This window comes from Patiria miniata, unplaced genomic scaffold, assembly GCF_015706575.1.
Source record: "Patiria miniata isolate m_02_andy unplaced genomic scaffold, ASM1570657v1 HiC_scaffold_24, whole genome shotgun sequence".
Taxonomy (NCBI): Eukaryota; Metazoa; Echinodermata; class Asteroidea; order Valvatida; family Asterinidae; genus Patiria; species Patiria miniata.
This window is the reverse complement of record NW_024037063.1, coordinates 21,451,058-21,470,330: the sequence shown is the minus strand read 5'-3', so window position 1 is coordinate 21,470,330 and position 19,273 is coordinate 21,451,058. Positions and strand designations below refer to the sequence as shown.

The following is a 19,273-nucleotide window of genomic DNA, read 5'->3' as shown; positions in this document are numbered from 1 at the left end:
GAGGGGCAAGGCAAGGTGCCCCCTTCCCTCGTCTGGATAGCCACTGGGTGGTCCCCAACATTAAACAAGAGCAAGTGCACAATAGTATCTGGTGGTCTTGCATGAAATGTATCAAAATTATCCCCGTCGGAGCTTACAAATGCGACCCCCAAACAATTGAAGCTGGGCTCCTTTTTGGACTTTTGCTCCCGGCCAGTTTGGGTTTTGAGAATTTAGACCCTCCATCTCTAATGTACCAAGGTTCCATAATGGCATAGCAAAAGCATGGTTTTTAAAATGAGACAAACATCGAAGATAAATTACTCAAGACAAACAACTAGTTTCAATTAAACAATATATATTTATTTACAATATCAATCTTTTATTCTCTGATGTTCCAAATTGACGATCATTGGGGAATTAGTAGGGATATATCTAAAACACAATTAATTACCAAATTAAGAAAATAAAAATACTTCAAAACACTTGTTGGATTAGGGCTGTGCATCAGAACCAGGTATCCGAGTAACCGAAACCGTTTATGTCGGGAACAGACTCGGGAACCGGTTTCAGATTATGAGATCGGTTACCCATAACCAACTTTACAAATTAGTTAGTAACTTCTCAGACAATGAAAATTATAGGTTTTGAAGTCATTTGTGGGGAATTTTCAAAATGAAAACCAGGCCACATGGGAAAACAAAACAAATTCACATTTTATGACGATTGCATAAGCAGCAGTTTACACCGTTAAGCTATAAAGCTCAATGTACACACTTGTGTGTTGACATATTGATGCGCCGATGCGGTAGTATTATCGTGCGGACCTTTGTAAACAATCTCAACAGCAACTTCCCAGATTTGAATTTTGGCATATTTGGTGTGATTTTTTTTAACGGGTACCGGAGTACCCCTAGTTTTACTTCAATCGTGTACCTGGTTCCTGTACTACCCGTAAATGCACACCCCTATTTTGGATCACATTCTGAGAATCTCTTCATTCTGCAACAATTCGCTCTTTGCACGCTACGCCATGAGCACGCACAGCCTCGATCTGGGAACTTTACACAATAAAAACAGCCGAATAAGGATTCCCGTGTATACACGGGAATCACTGAACCGGCTATGCTTGTAAAGTTGTCCGATCGAGGGTCTGCATGCTTTGGCGGAAGCTTGCAAAGAGCGAATCAATTGCATCACTTAAACACAAAAGAAGATATTAGGAAAATTTGCATGTGGAACTAGTGCAAAAATTAATTCGTGTTTCATGTGTCTGATTAAGGGTGGAACACGAGAAAATTACATAAACAAGCTCATCGACTTTAAATCATTAAGAATCAAAATCATACGTGTCATGATTTTTTGTTAAATTATGACCAAACTCTTAGCAACAAATCATTGTGCATCTCAGTTGGTCCGTGTGTTAGTTCGTTAGTTAATTAGTAACAAACGCTCCACGCAGCCGCAGCTCAATGAAATGCGATAATTTCGGAAATTTTGATCATTAGTTTTTGTGTGGGATGGCATTATGGTTGCATGTGTATTCAAGTTGCCTGGGCAACATCCATTTGATTGGCCAATTCTCCGGCAGTGTCATCCTTGAGAGCTGTCCCATTCTCATGAATATTCATATCAAGGGTCTCATCATCATCATTAGCCACGCCCTCACTGTGATTGACAACACCAAGGTCACCGTTGGTCACGCCCACTTCAGAGGCATTCAGGATGTTGGCAGTGGCTGTCTTCGTCCCTGTGGTCTGCTGGTCGGTGGTCTGCTGGTCGGCGGTTTGCTGGGGTTGAGATTCGAGCGGTTTTCTGGGAGTTGAGTCAGTGGCTGGGTTAACACGTTGCCAGGATGGGATGGGAGATGGCTGTGGAGTGGCAGGAAACTGGTGCCTGTCAGAGAATCAAAATACAAACTGTCAGATAAGATCAAATAACACTCAATCAGAGATGACACGCAAGTCTTGGAAAGTTTGCTGAATCAAAAGTTGCTGAATCATGATTTGAGTTGTGCCCGAATTCAGCGTCTGGTAGACGTTCTCATTCAGCCGATTGCAGTTACGCAATGGCGCGCACTGAACCGACGAATTACGACAACTGGGCGTGTGCGTGCATCGTATCAACGCTTGCACGCACCCATTCATGGCTTCACTGAATTAAAAACGAACTACAAATGGAAATTTCCAAAAATGAGTCTTTAGACGCATCGTTGGAAATGGCCTTTTTTCATTGTTCATGACAGCATGCAAGAAAGAATAATTTCACAGGGAGTTTAGTGCCATTACTATCTTCAAACCAAGTATGCTTTTCAACAATAATTTGGACAGTTACTTTTTGGATAGCTGCAAATGATCTACCCTACCTTTAAGTTATTTATTATTTCTGGTAAACCAACAAGGATTCTTCAATATGGCAATACAACCGTGGCTTGCAAGCTTGGAAAAAACATGGGGCCAAGAAACAAATGTTTCGTTTCAGACAGCTATTTTTTTTCTCCAACATAAAATCACTTGATTAACCTACCATTCACTACAGTGTTTCAAAAAAATTGTGTTTCACTGCACAATTGTCAATTGACATTTTTGGACCCTGTGACTAAGTTCACGACTTAATCAATTCCAGTGCTGTGTTATTTAAGCTGTGTAGAAGCCTTCATGTTGTGGAAAAAATGGCTGATGTGGTTTGGGATTGGAATCATTTGCCATTGAGCATTAAAGTGAGGTCTTGCCATGATGACTGATAGCCAGGCAAATGATTCCAATCGCAACTGCAGCCCTCTTTACAACATGAAGGAGTAACACAGCTTACATAACACAGCAATGAAATTGAATAAGACAAGGAACTTGGTCACAGGGTCCAAAAATCTTGTTGTGATCAATTGACAATTGTGTAGTGATGCGTGACTAAAATTAAATGAAACTCATAGGGGTTGAGGCCAAGGCTTAGGAGTATCTGCACAACCAAATATTTTCAAAATTGACCTCATGTTTTGTACTTATTTCAAAAATAGTCAGACGGACACTTTTTGGGGATATAACAGAGATAGGTTTTGCAAAAATAGATTGTGGTTATTTTCTTTTTAATATATATGGATTGGCTGCTACATTTTTATTGACACATGCTGTACAATCCTCCAGATTCAGTCCCTAACACATTGTATTGGTCTATAAAAGTTGGCTTCATTTGTTAACCAGGCGAGTTTATTTCTTTGTCTTTCACAGTCACAAATAAACATTCACCTGCATGAAATATGACACAGCCTATGACTGAATAACCACTGCTTTCTATACCTGTTCAGCAGCAGTCCTTTGAGTGAGGTGATCTCGGCCTTCACATCAGCTATCTCGGTACTACTACTGCTTGATGTGATGGCTCTGGTGGTCACCACACTGGCTGTAAGGCTGTCTAGTTTGACTTGTTGCTGTTCCAGTAGACCCTGGACAGACGTCACTTTTGTCTCTAGCTTCTCCACTGTGAACAGAAGAAAAAGCCTGCTTCATTACTGCATACTCTACATAACATGAACCCTCCTGCTGTGTTAACAGCCAGACAGTCAAAAACAAAGTTAATATTCCATCTTAGGAATAGTTTAATTGCGGTACCCGCTGCTACATGTACATCAGATTCGAACCAGCCAGCCGATCCCATAAGCTCGGTGGTCGAGTGGTAAGACGTCTGCACTAGAAAGCAGGAGGTTGTGGGTTCGAGTCCCATTCGAGTGATTTCTCAAACTTTCATTCGAGTATACACTGCTTATACGTCGGTGAAGGGCAAAACCTAATATTGATTAACATCACCCCGACGCAAAATTCCATCTTTTGAATAGACAAAAAATAAATCCTCTTCCCCTGCCAAGCCTTTTACACAGGTTAATCACCAACAGTCAGATCATATATTTCAAGCAAGCACTGTGACTAGTCAAATACATTCAACAGACAAAAGAAGGCATGTGATAGGCACAGCTGTCCTATCAATCACCTACAGTCAAAGCATAGCTGTATCAAGTTACATAAACGGTCCCAGCCAGTCAATCCTGCCTTATGTAGGCTGGGAGCTCTTAGCTGTTAAAAAACAGTCGATTGATTGAATTTGACTGAAAGGATAAATTCAACATGTGCTTTTTTTAAATCTCAAAGACCTGAAAAAAAAAAATTTGCGGGTGTTAATCTCCCACATTTCTTTTCCATTTTCGCCCTCCTCAACGACCTAAAATTTACTGAATGTTGTTACACAAGGAATTGTCTTTCTGGCCGTTGAACAGACTGTATCAAACAAGATGGTTAGACTTCAGTGCACATAGAAACAAAGGTCTTTCTTGGTAAGTTGGTAACTGCCATAGCACAAGACAGAGGAATGGTCAGGCGTGTCGTAAATAACATGTTGAGGAGGGCAGAAGTCTGTATCCAAAGTAATGGTTGTCATTATGAAGATTAAAGGGAAGATACAACATTAGCAAACATCACAAAACGAAATGATCAAATTATGATAAAATACCTTACTGGATTGTTAGGGATTGACTGTTTAAAGCATCCTGTAAAATCATGGCTCCTGGTGTGCTGACATTTTCAAGAAAAGTGGCATTTTTCCAACGCTGATCGGCCGACCAGCGCTGGAGAAAACTGGCTTTTTTTCAAAAACTGCTTGCAAATTCTTTGCTGCAAAAACTGTAAAAACTCTTTGCAATTGATTACACACCTGTGAAGGGGTACAAGCCTGCTAGACTGATTCTTTGACCTTACAATTCCCCAAAGTCTATAAATTCTCTGTTTCATCTTAAGTGGGGTCAGGGATCCAGACTACAAAAATGTAAATGGTTTTCTTGGTTTTTCCAGCATCTACAAGCCCAAAACGTGAAACAAGTCATTTTAACAATATTTGCTATAACATACTCATCATCCAAATTCATTTATTCCTGAAAATTGGAGCAAAAACAAATGTTGTACATTCCCTTTAACCTGTAATGACATTTCCACAGTCAATGGTGATTAAAAAATCCACATGTAAGATTTGTCTCTTATTGCCTTTGATCCAGTTAAAAACATCGCATTTGTGTGCGCAAGCCGTTTTTAAAAGCTTGCAAATGTAGCCCTTGATAAGTCATACATGAAAGTGCCAAATGATCGTGGTGTCATTTAAAGCCCGACAGGTTTATCTACCCATATGTATGGAGTGATATTCCAAAAATATTTGTCGACATTTTTCTGAGTGTATACTTCTTTTTGATACACCCTGTACACAAGTGTCTTAAAGCATGTATGTTCAGTATATGTGCACCAAAATGGTTTTGCAATACAACTGCATTCGTTTATTTCAAATGCACCAAATTGAGAATGTCATCTTTTATCTGAGATCCATTTTTATCTGGGAGTTGTTTAAAAGTGAGACTGTTGTGTGTATATCATGTATTTACACTTTGATGATGTTCAAACTAAGTAAGCATTGATAAATTTGCCAGAGTGAATTAAAACGTCTACCCACCAGTCAGCAAGACACTTTTGTTGAGTTCTTGAACAGCGGCCTCCAGCTTGTCTAGTCTCTCTTGTTCTTCCTTCCGAGAGCGCAGAAAGGGCATCAGGAAATTCTGCAGCAGCAAAACATTTTCACAAATGCCACGAGATGAAGAGTGTGGTTCACAGAGCTATGAAATGCATTTGCAATGAACCTGTGTTCACAGGAATGGAGTGCCCATCTTTCTTTCGAAGCGATTGGGCCAGACTCCAGTCCATGAAATGCTGCTGGGGGATCGCCACAGCTCCTCCACAGCGAGTATGTTACCTTCCCAGCATTGAACAATGCCGGTACCCATTTAACACCTGGATTGAGAGGAGTAATTGAGGTAAAGCGCCTTACTCAAGGGCACAACACGCATGGCCACGGCGGGGCTCGAACCCACAATCTCACGATCGTGAATCCTGTGCCCCACCGCTAGACCACACATGCCCTCTAAGATAAAGCTACAAATCCAAACAAGGCCAAGATTTCGGTCAACCCCTTATGTTAGCAAGACAGTGCCTCCGATATTCCTTGCATACCTGGATCAATTTGTAGACTCCATAGCTCATTCCACCGATGATGACAGCAATGGCCGTGTAGTCTCGCCAGCTTGTCAATCTGGGCGGCACAGGCTGCCCGTAAGGAACTGGTTGAGAGCAAAAATTAAAAGCAAATGTTAACCAAGCCCACAGCATCGTTTATTCTATGTTTTTGAGGTGAGGACCCTTTTAAACCTAGGCTCTTTTGACAAGGATCCATCCTCAATCCTGCAAAATCCTCCCATTGCCACCATGTAAAAATTGGATTCAGCCTCCATCCTCCAAAATCATCCATTATTTCTTGAATTTGTTCAGTGGATGATGACCACTGCCTCAATCCTGCAAAATCCTCCAACAATTACTGTTAATGGGTTGAGGTAGTGCTGATGACATTTAGAAGCAGTGCTGATGATATCGAGCATAATGCATGGGTCAGTTATGCATGACTGAACTTAAACAATGCTGGGTACAGCCTACAAACTCAACACAATGCATCCTCCAAAATGAACCTACACTTTTAGGCCATTCAGCTTCAATCCATTCAGCTTCAATCCACAAAAATCCTCCAAAATCATTTGGTGGATTTCGAAAGATTTTGGAGGATTGAGGAAGGTTAAAGGGAATATACATCATTTGCTTTTGCTGTAATTTTCAGAAATGGATGGAATTGGGGGGTTGGAAATATAAAGCAAATATAGTTGCACTGACTTTTTGGAGGTTTTGGGTTCGAAAATGCTATAAAAACCAAGAAAAACGATCATTTTCCTGTAGTCTGGTTCCCTGACTCCATATAAGAAGAAACAGAGCAGTTTACATACATTGGGGAATTGTAAGGTCAGGGAACCAGTCTAGCTGGCTCGTACCCGTTCATAGGTTTGTAATCGATTGCAAACAAGTGCAATGGTCAATTGGGGCCAGTATTTGAAAAAAAGCCAGTTGTTTCCAACGCTGATCGGCCGATCAGCGTTGGAAATTGATACAAAAATACCACTTTTCTTGAAAATGACAGTATACCAGGTGCCATAATTTTACAGGATGCTTCAGGCTGTCATTTACCAACATCCTATTAAGGTATTTCGCAAAAACTTGGTAGTTTTTTTTTCGATGTTTGCAAATGTTGTATATTCCCTTTAAGGTCAATGCTGTTGAAATACATTTGATACCATTGATAGCTCAGGGCAAACAGGTGGATTCTATCATGCTTCACTGCTCTCCACGGTAGATTTTGGTTTTCACTCTTTGTTGTTCCTTCTGGTTTGAACAAAGCTTGCTTACCCATCTGCTGATGCTTCATCGGAATTCCCGGTGGAGGGACGAACATAGACTGATTACTGGGTGTCTGTACAGGGGCAGCCGCTGGTACCACATCTTGCCTGGTTCCTGAGCGATCAATAGCTATCTCCATTTCTTGTGTAGTGAGGCCTACATCCAATAAATAAATAAATGCAAATAACATGTAGTCTTTGTTCACAAAATCATATTTTTAACAAGTTTTACAGTCATAAATGACAATGGCATGGAGGAAGGCATACACAGTCCACATAGAAAAATAATTCTGCTCCGACCACAGGAGATGCACTGGTAATTCGACGGAAAGCTGAACACAGCAGGAGTTAGGTTTATAATTGAAAATTTACCTTTCTTCTGTAAGAAAGCCTTCTTCTGAGATAAAGGACCTGAGCGCACCTGGGGGTTTTGCAAGAATCGTATCGCAGTTGCAATCTGAAAGAGAAACATTCCTAAACATTATCTCTCCTGGACACGATGATCAATTTATTTGTGAATCTTCATCAAATAATAAACCTTTTTGGCAACAATACAGGGTGAGTAAAAAAAACCCCCAAATGTCAGGACTATTTTCTTAATGAAGTTCTGCATGTAGCACTTTCAAAATCTAGGATATGAAAGCCCAATTAATAAGCTTTCTTTTAGTACAAAACCATTCAAAAATGTACTTTTCAAGTTTACGGAATTTTGAACACAAACACCGTTTTAAAGTTCTGTCCACGGGTCACCGTAAAGGTGAAAAGTGTTCTTTCAGCAAAACGAAAACAATTCACATAGGGACGTACATGTGATTTGTTTTCGTTTTGCTGAAAGAACACTTACATTTTTGGTGATCCATGGTGTGTACAGAACTTTAAAACGGTGTTTGTGTTTAAAATACCGAAACTTGAGAAGTACATGAGTGATTTGAATGGTTCTTGTACTGAAAGAAAGCTTATTAATTGGGCTTTCATATCCTAGATTTTGAAAGTGCTACATGCAGAACTTCAATAACAAAATGGTCCTGACATTTGGGTTTTCCTCTTTTTTTGGACTCGCCCTGTATTACCATCTCAGTAACCTTACTAAACATGTTTTGTCAAATTACATTATATTGGTTAATTATAATGCTCTTGTGCACAGCAACAGTCCTTACTAATCCTGTAGTACAACATAAATTTACTTGAAACAAAAAAATCACTGTGTTAATTTCAATGGCCACATCTTTTGATTTTAGTCATACAGGTATGTTTTCCTTTTTACCATGTTTTCCCTGGGCACAGCATTGCTAGCAATGGCATCGTTTTGCAGAGTGACTGATGCGTCTGGCTGTTGACCAGTTGTCATCTATATACATGTACAAAAAAAGAAGAAGCATTATCAACAAAGAGCAACATGGAGAAGTTACTTGTACATATGCACATGTGAAGATCAGGCTGGGCCGGCTAGCTACGGTTTGAAATGACGCACATGTCTACGGGATTGGCTTCTTGTGTGACTCGTAGCCATACAGCCACAGGGTTCCTTAATTGGGTGCCTCGACGGTGCCCAATGGAGGTGTCCTGTGATTGGCCCGTCGGATACTAGCCATGCACGCGCACGTCCGATTTTCCCATACGTGTAACTTCACCATGTTGTTCAGTACGGAAAGCAGATTTTTTACAATTATTTTTTTGCACCATCGGAACTGATTCAACCCATGTGTTTTTTAGCACATGGAACGTGAGTGTGTCAATAAGTACCAGACAAAGTTTGGGGACAAAATGTAAAGCGGTTTTTCAGCACCACAGAAGAATTGAACGTGTTGTTTCCTGTATTGTATTATGTGGTAGTAGTGTATAGTTTGCATTGATATAAATGTACATGTACTTTCTACGGGGCTCCACACCACAGTTCAGTGATCGTGTAGTTGCAGCTGGTTCCTATTTTAATTTATTTGACTTTAATACCAAACAACTTGGTAACATTATTAGAACATGCAGGTATGCCATAACTATGATATCGTTAGATAGAGGGTAGACCCTTAAATGTGGCATCAATAAAAATGCCACGCTTTTTGTGGATGTTAGATTCTTGATTCTTCCTTATGAAGCTTTCTGTGAATTCACGCGAACGTAGGAACTGGCATTGCCAAGAAACTTTATTACCAACATGGCTGTCACCCGTCATTCAATTCTGGTCAACAGCGCATGCATGTGGGTGCACTTTGAACTGATGATTACTGAATGACAGGTAACAGCTATCGATATGCATGTTGGTAAAGTTGACGCATGCGCAGTGGAAACCAAGAGAATCATGACCACTGACCTCAAGCAGATTCAGGAACATGACGCGACAGATTCTCTATTAATGACTGGAAAGCCAATTTCATAAGCTACATTTAGATGAAAAAAACAATTTGAAATTACTCAATCCGTTCACTAAATATCACCATTTAGACACAATGACCCTAAAACCTCTTTCGTCCATAAATTGCGATTTCAAGAATCCTTGTCGCAATTGTCTTCATACATCACGAGCGATAAAACCTCAGTTTGAAAGTTACAAATATTCAACAAAGTCCTTTTGAAGGCCAGTCTTTTAAAAAAGGGGGATTTTATAAATCAATATTGTTTGCCTCACAAGGGTTGTTAATCAAGATATTGTGTACTGAACAGTTGTTGAAACAAGTATTCGGTGTCATTTTCTTTGTTGTTCCAAACAGTCAGAATACACAATAAATTGCTTTTTTTTTTGACGAAACAGGTTTTAGGGTCATTGCGTTTAAATGGTGATATTCTTTGAACAGATTGAGCAATTTCAGTAATTTTTTATTTAAAAGTAGCTTATGAAATTGGCTTTCCTGTATTTTACATGTATGTTTTGCGGCTGATTAATACGGAGTTAGTCCAGTATTTCAGTAGTGAGTTCAGCGTAAAACGTAAACATGACAAATGTATCTGAAAGCAAGTGAAAAATGGCTGAAAATTTTGTGATATTAAAAATAGCTCCTGTTGCTCACATTCGACTTTCAAATGATTTCTGAAGATACAGAGGATTTTTTTCCAATGATGGCTAATATGGTGTGTATCAGATGCTAAGTTTAACATTGTAAAATTTACTTTCCAATTCGACATACTTCGCCGAAGTCTTCGGACGTTTTTTTTGTGAGCAGCAAAAGGGAGCTGCCATCGTCAACTTGCTTAAGGGATGTCATTAAAGTGTCTTATATGGCCTTTCTCCTTTCTCTTATTTGACTTATGACCTTAAAATAAAAGACCAGATCTTGCAGTTTATGAAACCCACAATCCATTTATACCTTATTTGGTGCATATGGGTGGAGCTACACCCAGGGGTGTGAGTGACCACTGATAAAAATAGCTGAAAACAGCTGAAAAAGGTCTAAAAAAGCTGAACTTTGGAAATCTCCTATACTTTTGTACACGGCAAATGAGGGGAAAAAAGCTGAAATCCAAAACAAAAAAAAGCTGAAATCAAGTGACATTGAATAAAAAGTTTACCTTGAGTGATGGAGAGACCACAAAACAATTTTCAAAATTTAAGCTCTTTTTATTTTGATTTTACGACATCAAAAGTACCAATGTCACTTTTCCTAGTTCTGGATCGGTTCAATCAGTTCCAAATCGATCAAAACTGCTTCACGCGAAGAAAAAAAATGACGCGAGAAATTGTTTTCCAGTCAGCATGGCCAGAGCCAACCGAATCAAGCATATTTTCTGATAAAGTATTATTTCATTTTCCAAAAATAGTTCATTCAAGAAAATTCCAGCAAATTTTAAAAAGAGAAAAAAACGTAAATGATTTTGAAACTTTTGTCTAGGCCCCTAAGTCGGAAATATGCCCAAAACTCCTCTTCTAAAAATTTTATCAGAAAAATCTTTGTGAATGTGTATCAAGGTAAGGAGCAAGTTACAGTTTCCTTTTCAAAATGCACATCGTCCAAAAAAAAATTATTAGAGACTTATCCAAAAGGGGTAGGCTTTTATTTGGAGCTATCCGGAATTAGGAAAAATCCGGAAAAATTTCCAAAAAGTGCTGAACCAGAATCGGCTGCATAGCCACTGCAGCACTCATGAGCATGTGACGACAGTGATTGTTTGTTCTATTTTTTACCAACCTTAGCTTGGTCTTCGGGCAGTGACTCAGTGCTCGTCATTGTTATGATTCACGTTCATTCACTGTCAGCTACAAATTATCAGCATGTCTTACCCATACCGGGCAATAAAAGGTGAGAAAAGTTGAGCAAAATCCGAGAGCGCAGAACTTCTTCTTCTTGCAGGCCGTCATATAACTGTCTGCTGCCCTCAAGAGTTCATTGGTTATAATATTTCCTTTCACTGGTAATCAGAATGATCGAATATAATAAAACAACGAAGAGTTCGCGCGGTACCATCGAGTTTATTTTTAGATTGTAAAATGTCAACTACGCGCTTGATACTGCGCAATAGCCGTAGCCTTGTTGCCGTTTTGTGATTGGACAATAACGACGTTGTGTTCAATGGATGTACGTATCATGTACATTACGTACGGGCGTGTACATACTTATACAAGACCAGATCTTGCAGGATTTTGTTGTGACATATACGCGCAGGAACAACTTTATCATTTCACAAAACCCATACGTGTGAAGATCTTGACAGTTCGATGTAAAATGGAAATGGCATGATCTTATCCAAACACATCGCAATGATTCGTTGGACAATTGTGTATAAAGCAGTTGGGAATGGAAGAATAACTTCTTTCTTTTAGATTTTTTTATACATCTAAATTTATTAATTTTATATAGGCCTATACACATACATACTTTATTTAGAACAAAAAACCCTTATTTTATGCATCTAAATTTATTAATTTATACATATACACGTTTGCGTATAAAATTTGATCCCTGGTTTCTTTTTAAGTATTGTTTTAATTTTTGTAAATCAACCCCTTTCTTTACTTCATTCATTCATTCATTTTTATTTTGCCAATATAAAAACAATACATGAAACGCACGTCGTACTCGCGTACGTTGGAGTTATTAAACTGCGAACAAACGAACGTCGTTAATCGTCCAATCACAAAATGGCAACAAGGCTACGGCTATTGCGCAGTCGCTTGATGGATTCGCAGCATCAAGACGTCAAATTTGGTCCTCCTTCAGACAAACACAACACCGATATGCATCGAGACGTGAAAGTCAGTGTGTATGATCCTCAGCCTATCGATCACAGGCGAACTAGGTATCCTTACTGCGTCGTATGGACACCGATTCCGTTTTTAACGTGAGTGGCAATCAGCACCAGCGTCGCGATCCGCAGGCCAGGGTGGATCCGGAGGTGTGGCGCCGGCGATTGGGGGGGGGGGGGGGGGGGGGGGGGGGGGGCGGGGGCGGGTGCTGCTTGGTGTGTGTTGGGGAGGGGGGAGGGGGGGGGGTGAGGAGGAGAGTTGGCAAGGTGTGTGTAGGTACGGTGGCTTTTTCGATTATTATCAATTTCTATTCATCTCAGAAATCTGCAATTATTGATTGTATTGTAACTAGTCATGCTAGTTGTCAATGGTTGTGGAAAGAACTTGCAATCTGACACAAGTAACAAAGTGGTACCAAACAAAGTAATAACATGACCACCCAAAACCATCAATTTCTATCTTTTACCATTGACTACACGCAGACACCTCCATTATCCATATGATCTTACACACAAAAAATTGGCAAAAAACCCCAAAACAAATCCCCTACCTACCTACCCAATTTTCAAATGCCAGAAGTATTTTTTTTTTTGGCCTAATGAAGTTTTTCCTTCATCATGTTCATAGCCCTTCAGTCGCTACTAACTAGTACTACTAGTAGTAGTAAAGGCTAATCCTATAATCTCAATAAAGGTTGGTCATTGCAAAAGTGTTGAAAACACAAGAAACATTTCAGATTTCGTTAAGAAATCCTGATGGATGTAGTTAATCCAAGTAACTAGGACTCTACAAATCACCTTTTTTTTTTAGATAGTGGATATTTTGCCGGAGGTAATGACGGCAAACTAACGATTACTAAAGGTTTGCCGGCGGCAATCCATATCAACAGAGGGCGCTGTACTCTTTAAAATAGGGCTGAATTATAAGATGTATTAAATTCCCACCAAAAGTTGTGTAGCACGTTTGGTGTAATGGTTAAGCAAAGGCTTTAGAAAGCGGGATGACTCGCGTTCGATTCCGACCGCACCACATTTTGAAGTTTGTTTTCTCATCCCCAAATAAATAAGAATATTCTTCTTTTATTATTTTAACATGTCTCAAACATTTTTTGCAGAGTATTACATTTTCTTTTTCAGATTTGTGGCTCTGGAGGATTTTTTTTAAAAGGGAAATAAAGTCCGAAATTATAAAATGGTCTGAATCCCATCTTGTGAATACGAGGTAACAACGATAATTTTGGCATGGAGCCAGACTAAAACTTGTCACCGGAAAATGTTTAAGTAAAAAAAAACCAGTAACTGCGCATGTTCAGTGCATATCCGGCAAACTAACGTTTACTAAAGGTTTGCCGTCTCCGGCAAAATATACACTGCCTTTTTTTTAACATTTGGACATGGTAAAAAAGGCGATTTGTAGGTCCAAATATTTAAAAAAATTCAATTTGTAGAGTCCTAGTTACTCGGACTAGATGTCTGTCTGTCTGTAGCTGTCTGATGTCTGTGTTTCTGGGCTAGACTTGAGTTATATCCCTGCCAGTCTCCCGTGGATAAAACTTTTTAAAGAAATCAATATTAAAATGTTCATTGTGACAAATAACAAAAATTTTAAACAAATAAAATAAAATAAAAATGGTGAAGCTGCTGGGTTTTTTATCAGGTTAACAAAATAGTTGACTGTGATTTAACAATACATGTCAGTTTGATTTATCAAACATTGCATTTTCTATTTTTTTCTGTAGATGGATTTTCCCGTTTATTGGCCACATGGGAATAGCTATGTCATCTGGCGTCATTCGGGACTTTGCAGGTCCTTATTATGTATCAGTAAGTTAACATGTTCAACAAGTTTGTCCTTTGGCCTTTTAATACAAACATTAGTTTTGAATTGACCCAGATTGGGATCTTGAGTGCAGAAAAACATGCAACACAAAATCAGGCCAACTTTATTCACAAAATTCTCCAAAATTTTCATGAGGCAGAGACAAGGTCCTCAGTATTTCACCAGCCAAGTTTGAAGTCTCAATCCAATTTTGAAAGGAGACCTTTTCTTCAACGATTTACACCTGAGAGTGATGCAAAATGATTTCAATTTGAAGCCTTGGATTAGATTGGTGTATAGTTTAGAAGATTGACCATTCAGTAGTCTGTTGACATGACTATGGAAATGTGTGAGAATAGAGACTGGGTACCAGATGTTTCTTTTGACACAGTTGATTGATGCAGTACTTAAGGTACTAGTTGTTTCAGGTGCCTGTCTATGTTCTTGTATTGCATGTTTTTGCTATCTTAAGTTTTGGGACTCGCATACACAGTATTGAGAGTCCCAGATTTTCAGACTAATTGCCGAGCACGCAGTTCTGATGAAAAATATGGATAAAGGCAAAACCTAATAATATTGAAATCATTGGGCATGATCTGAAAAAAAAAATCCTCTAAAGTCATTAGATACGATAGAGATAGATACAAAAAGAGATATTTAATTGAATATTTGATGAAAGTAAATAAAAGATTTTATTGCTTGTAATTGAAGGAAGATGACATGGGCTTTGGAAAGCCGACCAAATACTGGATGTTGGACCACGCGCAGGCCAAGTCCAACTCATGGGATGTCAGCATATCGGAGGCTTCAGAAGAATACAAAAACAGAATGGTGAGTTGCAAGAGTTAAAGAGGTCACAAAATAGGCTGCTACAAGCTTGTCACTAAAATTGTGAATCGATATGCATTTTCTTTCTTCTATTTTAGCACAATCTGTGTTGTGATAACTGTCATTCGCACGTTGCAATGGCGCTGAATTTGATGCAGTACAAGAGGCAGAGTTGGAATATGATCAAGCTGGCTTTCCTCATGCTGATATATGGCCGATATGTTGGGTGAGTCAATTCAACAGAATCTATCACTACCAATCAGAATCTATCATTATCCATCAGAATCCATCATCCATTAGAATACATCAACTAGCTTGTGACCGACTACAATGACTTGTGACAATACTATGACTTCTCATATATGGCCGATATGTTGGATGAGTCAATTCAACAGAATCTATCACTACCAATCAGAATCCATCATTATCCATCAGAATCCATCATTATCCGTTAGAATACATCAGCAAGCTCGTGACTGACTACAATGACTTGTGACAATACTATGACTTTTCATATATGGCCGATATGTTGGGTGAGTCAATCCAACAGAATCTATCACTACCAATCAGAATCCATCATTATCCATCAAAATCTATCATCCATTAGAATACATCAGCTAGCTTGTGACTGACCACTACTGTGACTTTGTGACAAACGTTTTGCCTCATTTTGTGCCAATCTGTATTAAAACGACAGGCTTGTTGGAGACGTTTGTCTCGCTAAAAACCTACTTAAAATGACTTTTCTTGTAATCTTTGTTTGCAGGATTGGTGGATTTCTGAAGACATGGTTGCCAGCGATCATATTGTATGGCATCATCATTGCGTTGGTGTTGATTCTGTGATGGATAGTTACCGCAATGTTCTGAGATCCAGAGTTAGTAGGAGTTGCTTAGTTAACCAGCACTTGACATTCAATGGGGTACCGAAGTGTGACGTCAGCTATCATTGTTGTGGTTCACGCTCTGATGTCTTCACACACTAAAGCCTAGTGCATGGAACAGAATACGTGGCGCACTTCGGTACTCTATACAAGGGTTTCATAGTAAAGTGCACCATAAAGTGCATGTAAAAATTGGATTCAGCCTCAATCCTCCAAAATCATTTGTTAATTCTTGATTTTGTTCAGTGGAGGGACGACCATGTTATTCTGTTAATGGGTTGAGGCAGTGCAGATGACATTCAGAAGTCGTGCTGATGATATCCCTATTTGGATTGCATAATGCAAAAGTCAATTATGGCTGAACATAAACAATGCTGGGTACAGCCTACAAACTCGACCAATGTGTACTCAAAAAATCAACCGACATTTTTGGAGGATTGAGGGTTAGGGTTAACCTTTTTTCACCTATTTTGTTTGTTTATATAACAAAAATTTGTTTACTGTAATAGGGTGCATGATTGCCCAACTTTGTTGTCACACCGTGATGGTCCACTTTTAAAACACACGTGCTCAGAATCACTTGATCACCAGAAAAATGGCTTTATATTTGAGAGTTTTTGAGATCTAGCACAATGTTTTTTAGTAGGACCCATCCAGCTAACTTAGAAGATAATATGTCAATATAAAGAACCTTCAACAACAGAGCGTTAAAAATAAATTTTGATGTTGGTTCCTTTCTGAATATCGCAAAACCTTTGCATGTATTACACGTCATCCGACGCGAACTGGTTAAGTATGGTTTTGGTGCACTGTGTTGTGTAAGACACATGAATTGGTGGGAGTGCAAAAGCTTTTATGCTGGGGTGTGAATAAACATCCATTTTGAAGGATATTTCACTCAAAATTCTGAAATATCAGTAGTACTTGTTAGATACTGTAAATAATTAACAATGTTTCTACAATGCCTGAAGAAATCCCTGTCATCTAGTTGGTAGGTCGTTGATCACACGTCAATGAATAATTCGTCCCAACCCATGGCCCTGTTGCTCCGCAAAAAAATATAAGTTCTATTCCATGGTAAATATAAGTTGCATCGCAAGGTCCTTGCTCTATGCTGTGACGAATCAGACGACGAGGATTCATTCAGGTTTTGTAAAAAACATGTAACACAAAGACTGAATGTTTCACATTCGTGCAATGGAAAGAATAATTTCATTTGTTGACAGATGGAATATTCCGTCTGTCTGTCGCCAAATAAAATTAATTTTACCACAGAGTACCGAAGTGAATACATCATGCGCACAAAATACGTGTTAAAGACGTTAGCACGTATTTCAGCCTGTGAACCAACACGCGCACGTACTCCATTCATTTCCACTACGTTTTCTGGTTCTAAATGACGTCACACTTCGGTATTCTATTGCACTTAAAAACATTCATCATTTGTATAATGTTTTAAAATCTTGATACAAGTGTACATTTTGGTTTTGAGTTGTGTTGTAAACTCTAAACAAGAAATTACTATTTTATTAATGATCAAAACAATAATACCACTTGAAGCAATAGCAGTCTGTTGCTGTAAGAACTGCAGCCAGTTTTAGTCTCTGTGCAAAGAATAGTAGATGGTAGATGTAAAAATTGAACATTAGTATCCTTTCAACACCCCATTTCACAAAGCACTGCGACGACTCGCGGTGCGTCGTACAATACATTTCACAAAACTTGCAATGTGTTGACACGTTGTTAGTTCCTTGACAATGATTTAAAACACGTCCCAAGTTACGACATGTCCAATTTCAAAGTAGCTATACAGTCCACCGTGAGCTTGTTTCCTTTAAAAGTGCATCACCCGTCCACCATTTTGTTTTACATTTTAAAAACTATTCGAGATGCGTTCTGATGACTCTTTGTTGAATATCAGAAGACGATTTACTGTATGCTGAACAAATAAATACAACAGTCACCGTGTTATGCTATAAATACACCGACACGTTTTGTGAAATGAATCGCAGGACGCTTTGCAGCTGCGATGCATCGTAGGGATACGACGCGTCACAAGATACGATGAGTTTCGTGAATCAGGTGCAGGCTTCACAACATAAAAAACAATGAGGAATTAATTCTCAAGTCTGTACGAGTTCTTAAGGATTAGGGGTGGGCACTGGAGTTGGTTACCCAAGAACCTGACCACTGATGTTAGGAAGCAGTTCCAGATTATGGGATTCAGTACCCGTAACCAACTTCACAAATAACTTAGTAACTTCCAAGACAATGAAAAAGAAACCTTTTGAATACCATTCATGGGAGTTTCCAAAATGAAAACCAGGCTTCAAAGAAAACCAAAACAGATTTCATGTTAATATTTTATCACACCACAGATGACCCTCATGAAAACTGCAGTTCACACCATAAAGCTATGAAGCCCTTCAGACAACTTTTGGGGTTCGAATCTTGGGTTGGGTTTCTATCAAGGGTACCCATGTTTAACTTCAATACGTACCCGGTTCCCGTACAACCTGTAAATACACACCACTACCAGTTTTAAAAGCCAATCACATTTCTTATGAACACTTTAAGATGGAATAACATATTGGAACATAGCTGTGCCAATTTATTTCTGATACAATTCGAGTCTGCAATTTTGATGGGAGTTGCATGTAAATACTGTATTTATTTCAATTGGAATTTGTACATTTGGTTTTGTTGATTCAATAAACAAGAAGAAATTATTATTCATAAATACCCGAGTCAGTTTACCCATTCCTACTGGTCAAGAGCCCATCACGTGGGTGGGTTTAAACGGGTGATGAAACACCGACTGGTTCTAACCACTTTTTTTGTCTGGCACTGCTGCATTCTGCGCCGCATTGTGCAGTATGTGCCACATGCGTGTTAACCTCCATATAAGGAGATGTTTAGCACTACTCACGCGAGATACATACCATGAACATACAAGAGGGGTGTTTCACAAAACGTGAATTAAACTTGTTGAAACAAAATTGTCGGAAATTTATATTTTTATTCATTTCGACTTTTTGACCGCAAGGTTTTTATGTGTTTGGCTGGTATTAATCAAGAACATTTACAATTAGTGAGGGATCCGGTCGTGGATGGCCGCAGCCCTCGGCTCGAGCCATTATCGGCGACCAGGACTCAAGCCAGTATAACTGGCCAAGCACATATTATTCCCTTATTAAAAGGCAATTTGTGATTTAGGTTAAGGCCAAAAAAAAAGTCTCTGGTTTCTGGTATGGAGCTTGCCCCAAAAGTGGTGCGGTGACGCAGCTTAAAA

At 39.0% G+C, this 19,273-nt stretch overlaps 2 protein-coding genes across 3 annotated transcripts; one reads left to right on the top strand and one right to left on the bottom strand.

The window, feature by feature from the left end:
• Window positions 1-317: 317 nt before the first annotated feature.
• On the bottom strand, window positions 318-14,438 carry LOC119731602 (peroxisomal membrane protein PEX14-like). Of its 2 annotated transcripts, none has more exons than XM_038204798.1 (8): window positions 14,403-14,438; window positions 8,544-8,627; window positions 7,652-7,736; window positions 7,290-7,436; window positions 6,015-6,121; window positions 5,461-5,563; window positions 3,273-3,453; window positions 318-1,875 (listed from the first exon to the last, which is right to left on the bottom strand). In XM_038204798.1, the coding sequence occupies exons 1-8, from the start codon at window positions 14,421-14,423 to the stop codon at window positions 1,524-1,526; spliced, it is 1,080 nt and encodes a 359-aa protein (XP_038060726.1). In that variant the 5' UTR covers window positions 14,424-14,438; the 3' UTR covers window positions 318-1,523. The 2 variants fall into 2 exon arrangements, with proteins under 2 accessions (XP_038060726.1, XP_038060725.1); XM_038204797.1 differs by lacking the exon at window positions 14,403-14,438 and adding an exon at window positions 11,398-11,583.
• Window positions 11,590-18,865, top strand: LOC119731604 (transmembrane protein 222-like). The gene is made up of 6 exons (XM_038204800.1): window positions 11,590-11,707; window positions 12,377-12,547; window positions 14,191-14,275; window positions 14,982-15,101; window positions 15,197-15,324; window positions 15,865-18,865. Exons 1-6 carry the CDS (start codon window positions 11,697-11,699, stop codon window positions 15,941-15,943), a joined length of 594 nt encoding a protein of 197 aa, XP_038060728.1. The 5' UTR covers window positions 11,590-11,696; the 3' UTR covers window positions 15,944-18,865.
• The last annotated feature ends 408 nt before the right edge of the window (window positions 18,866-19,273 follow it).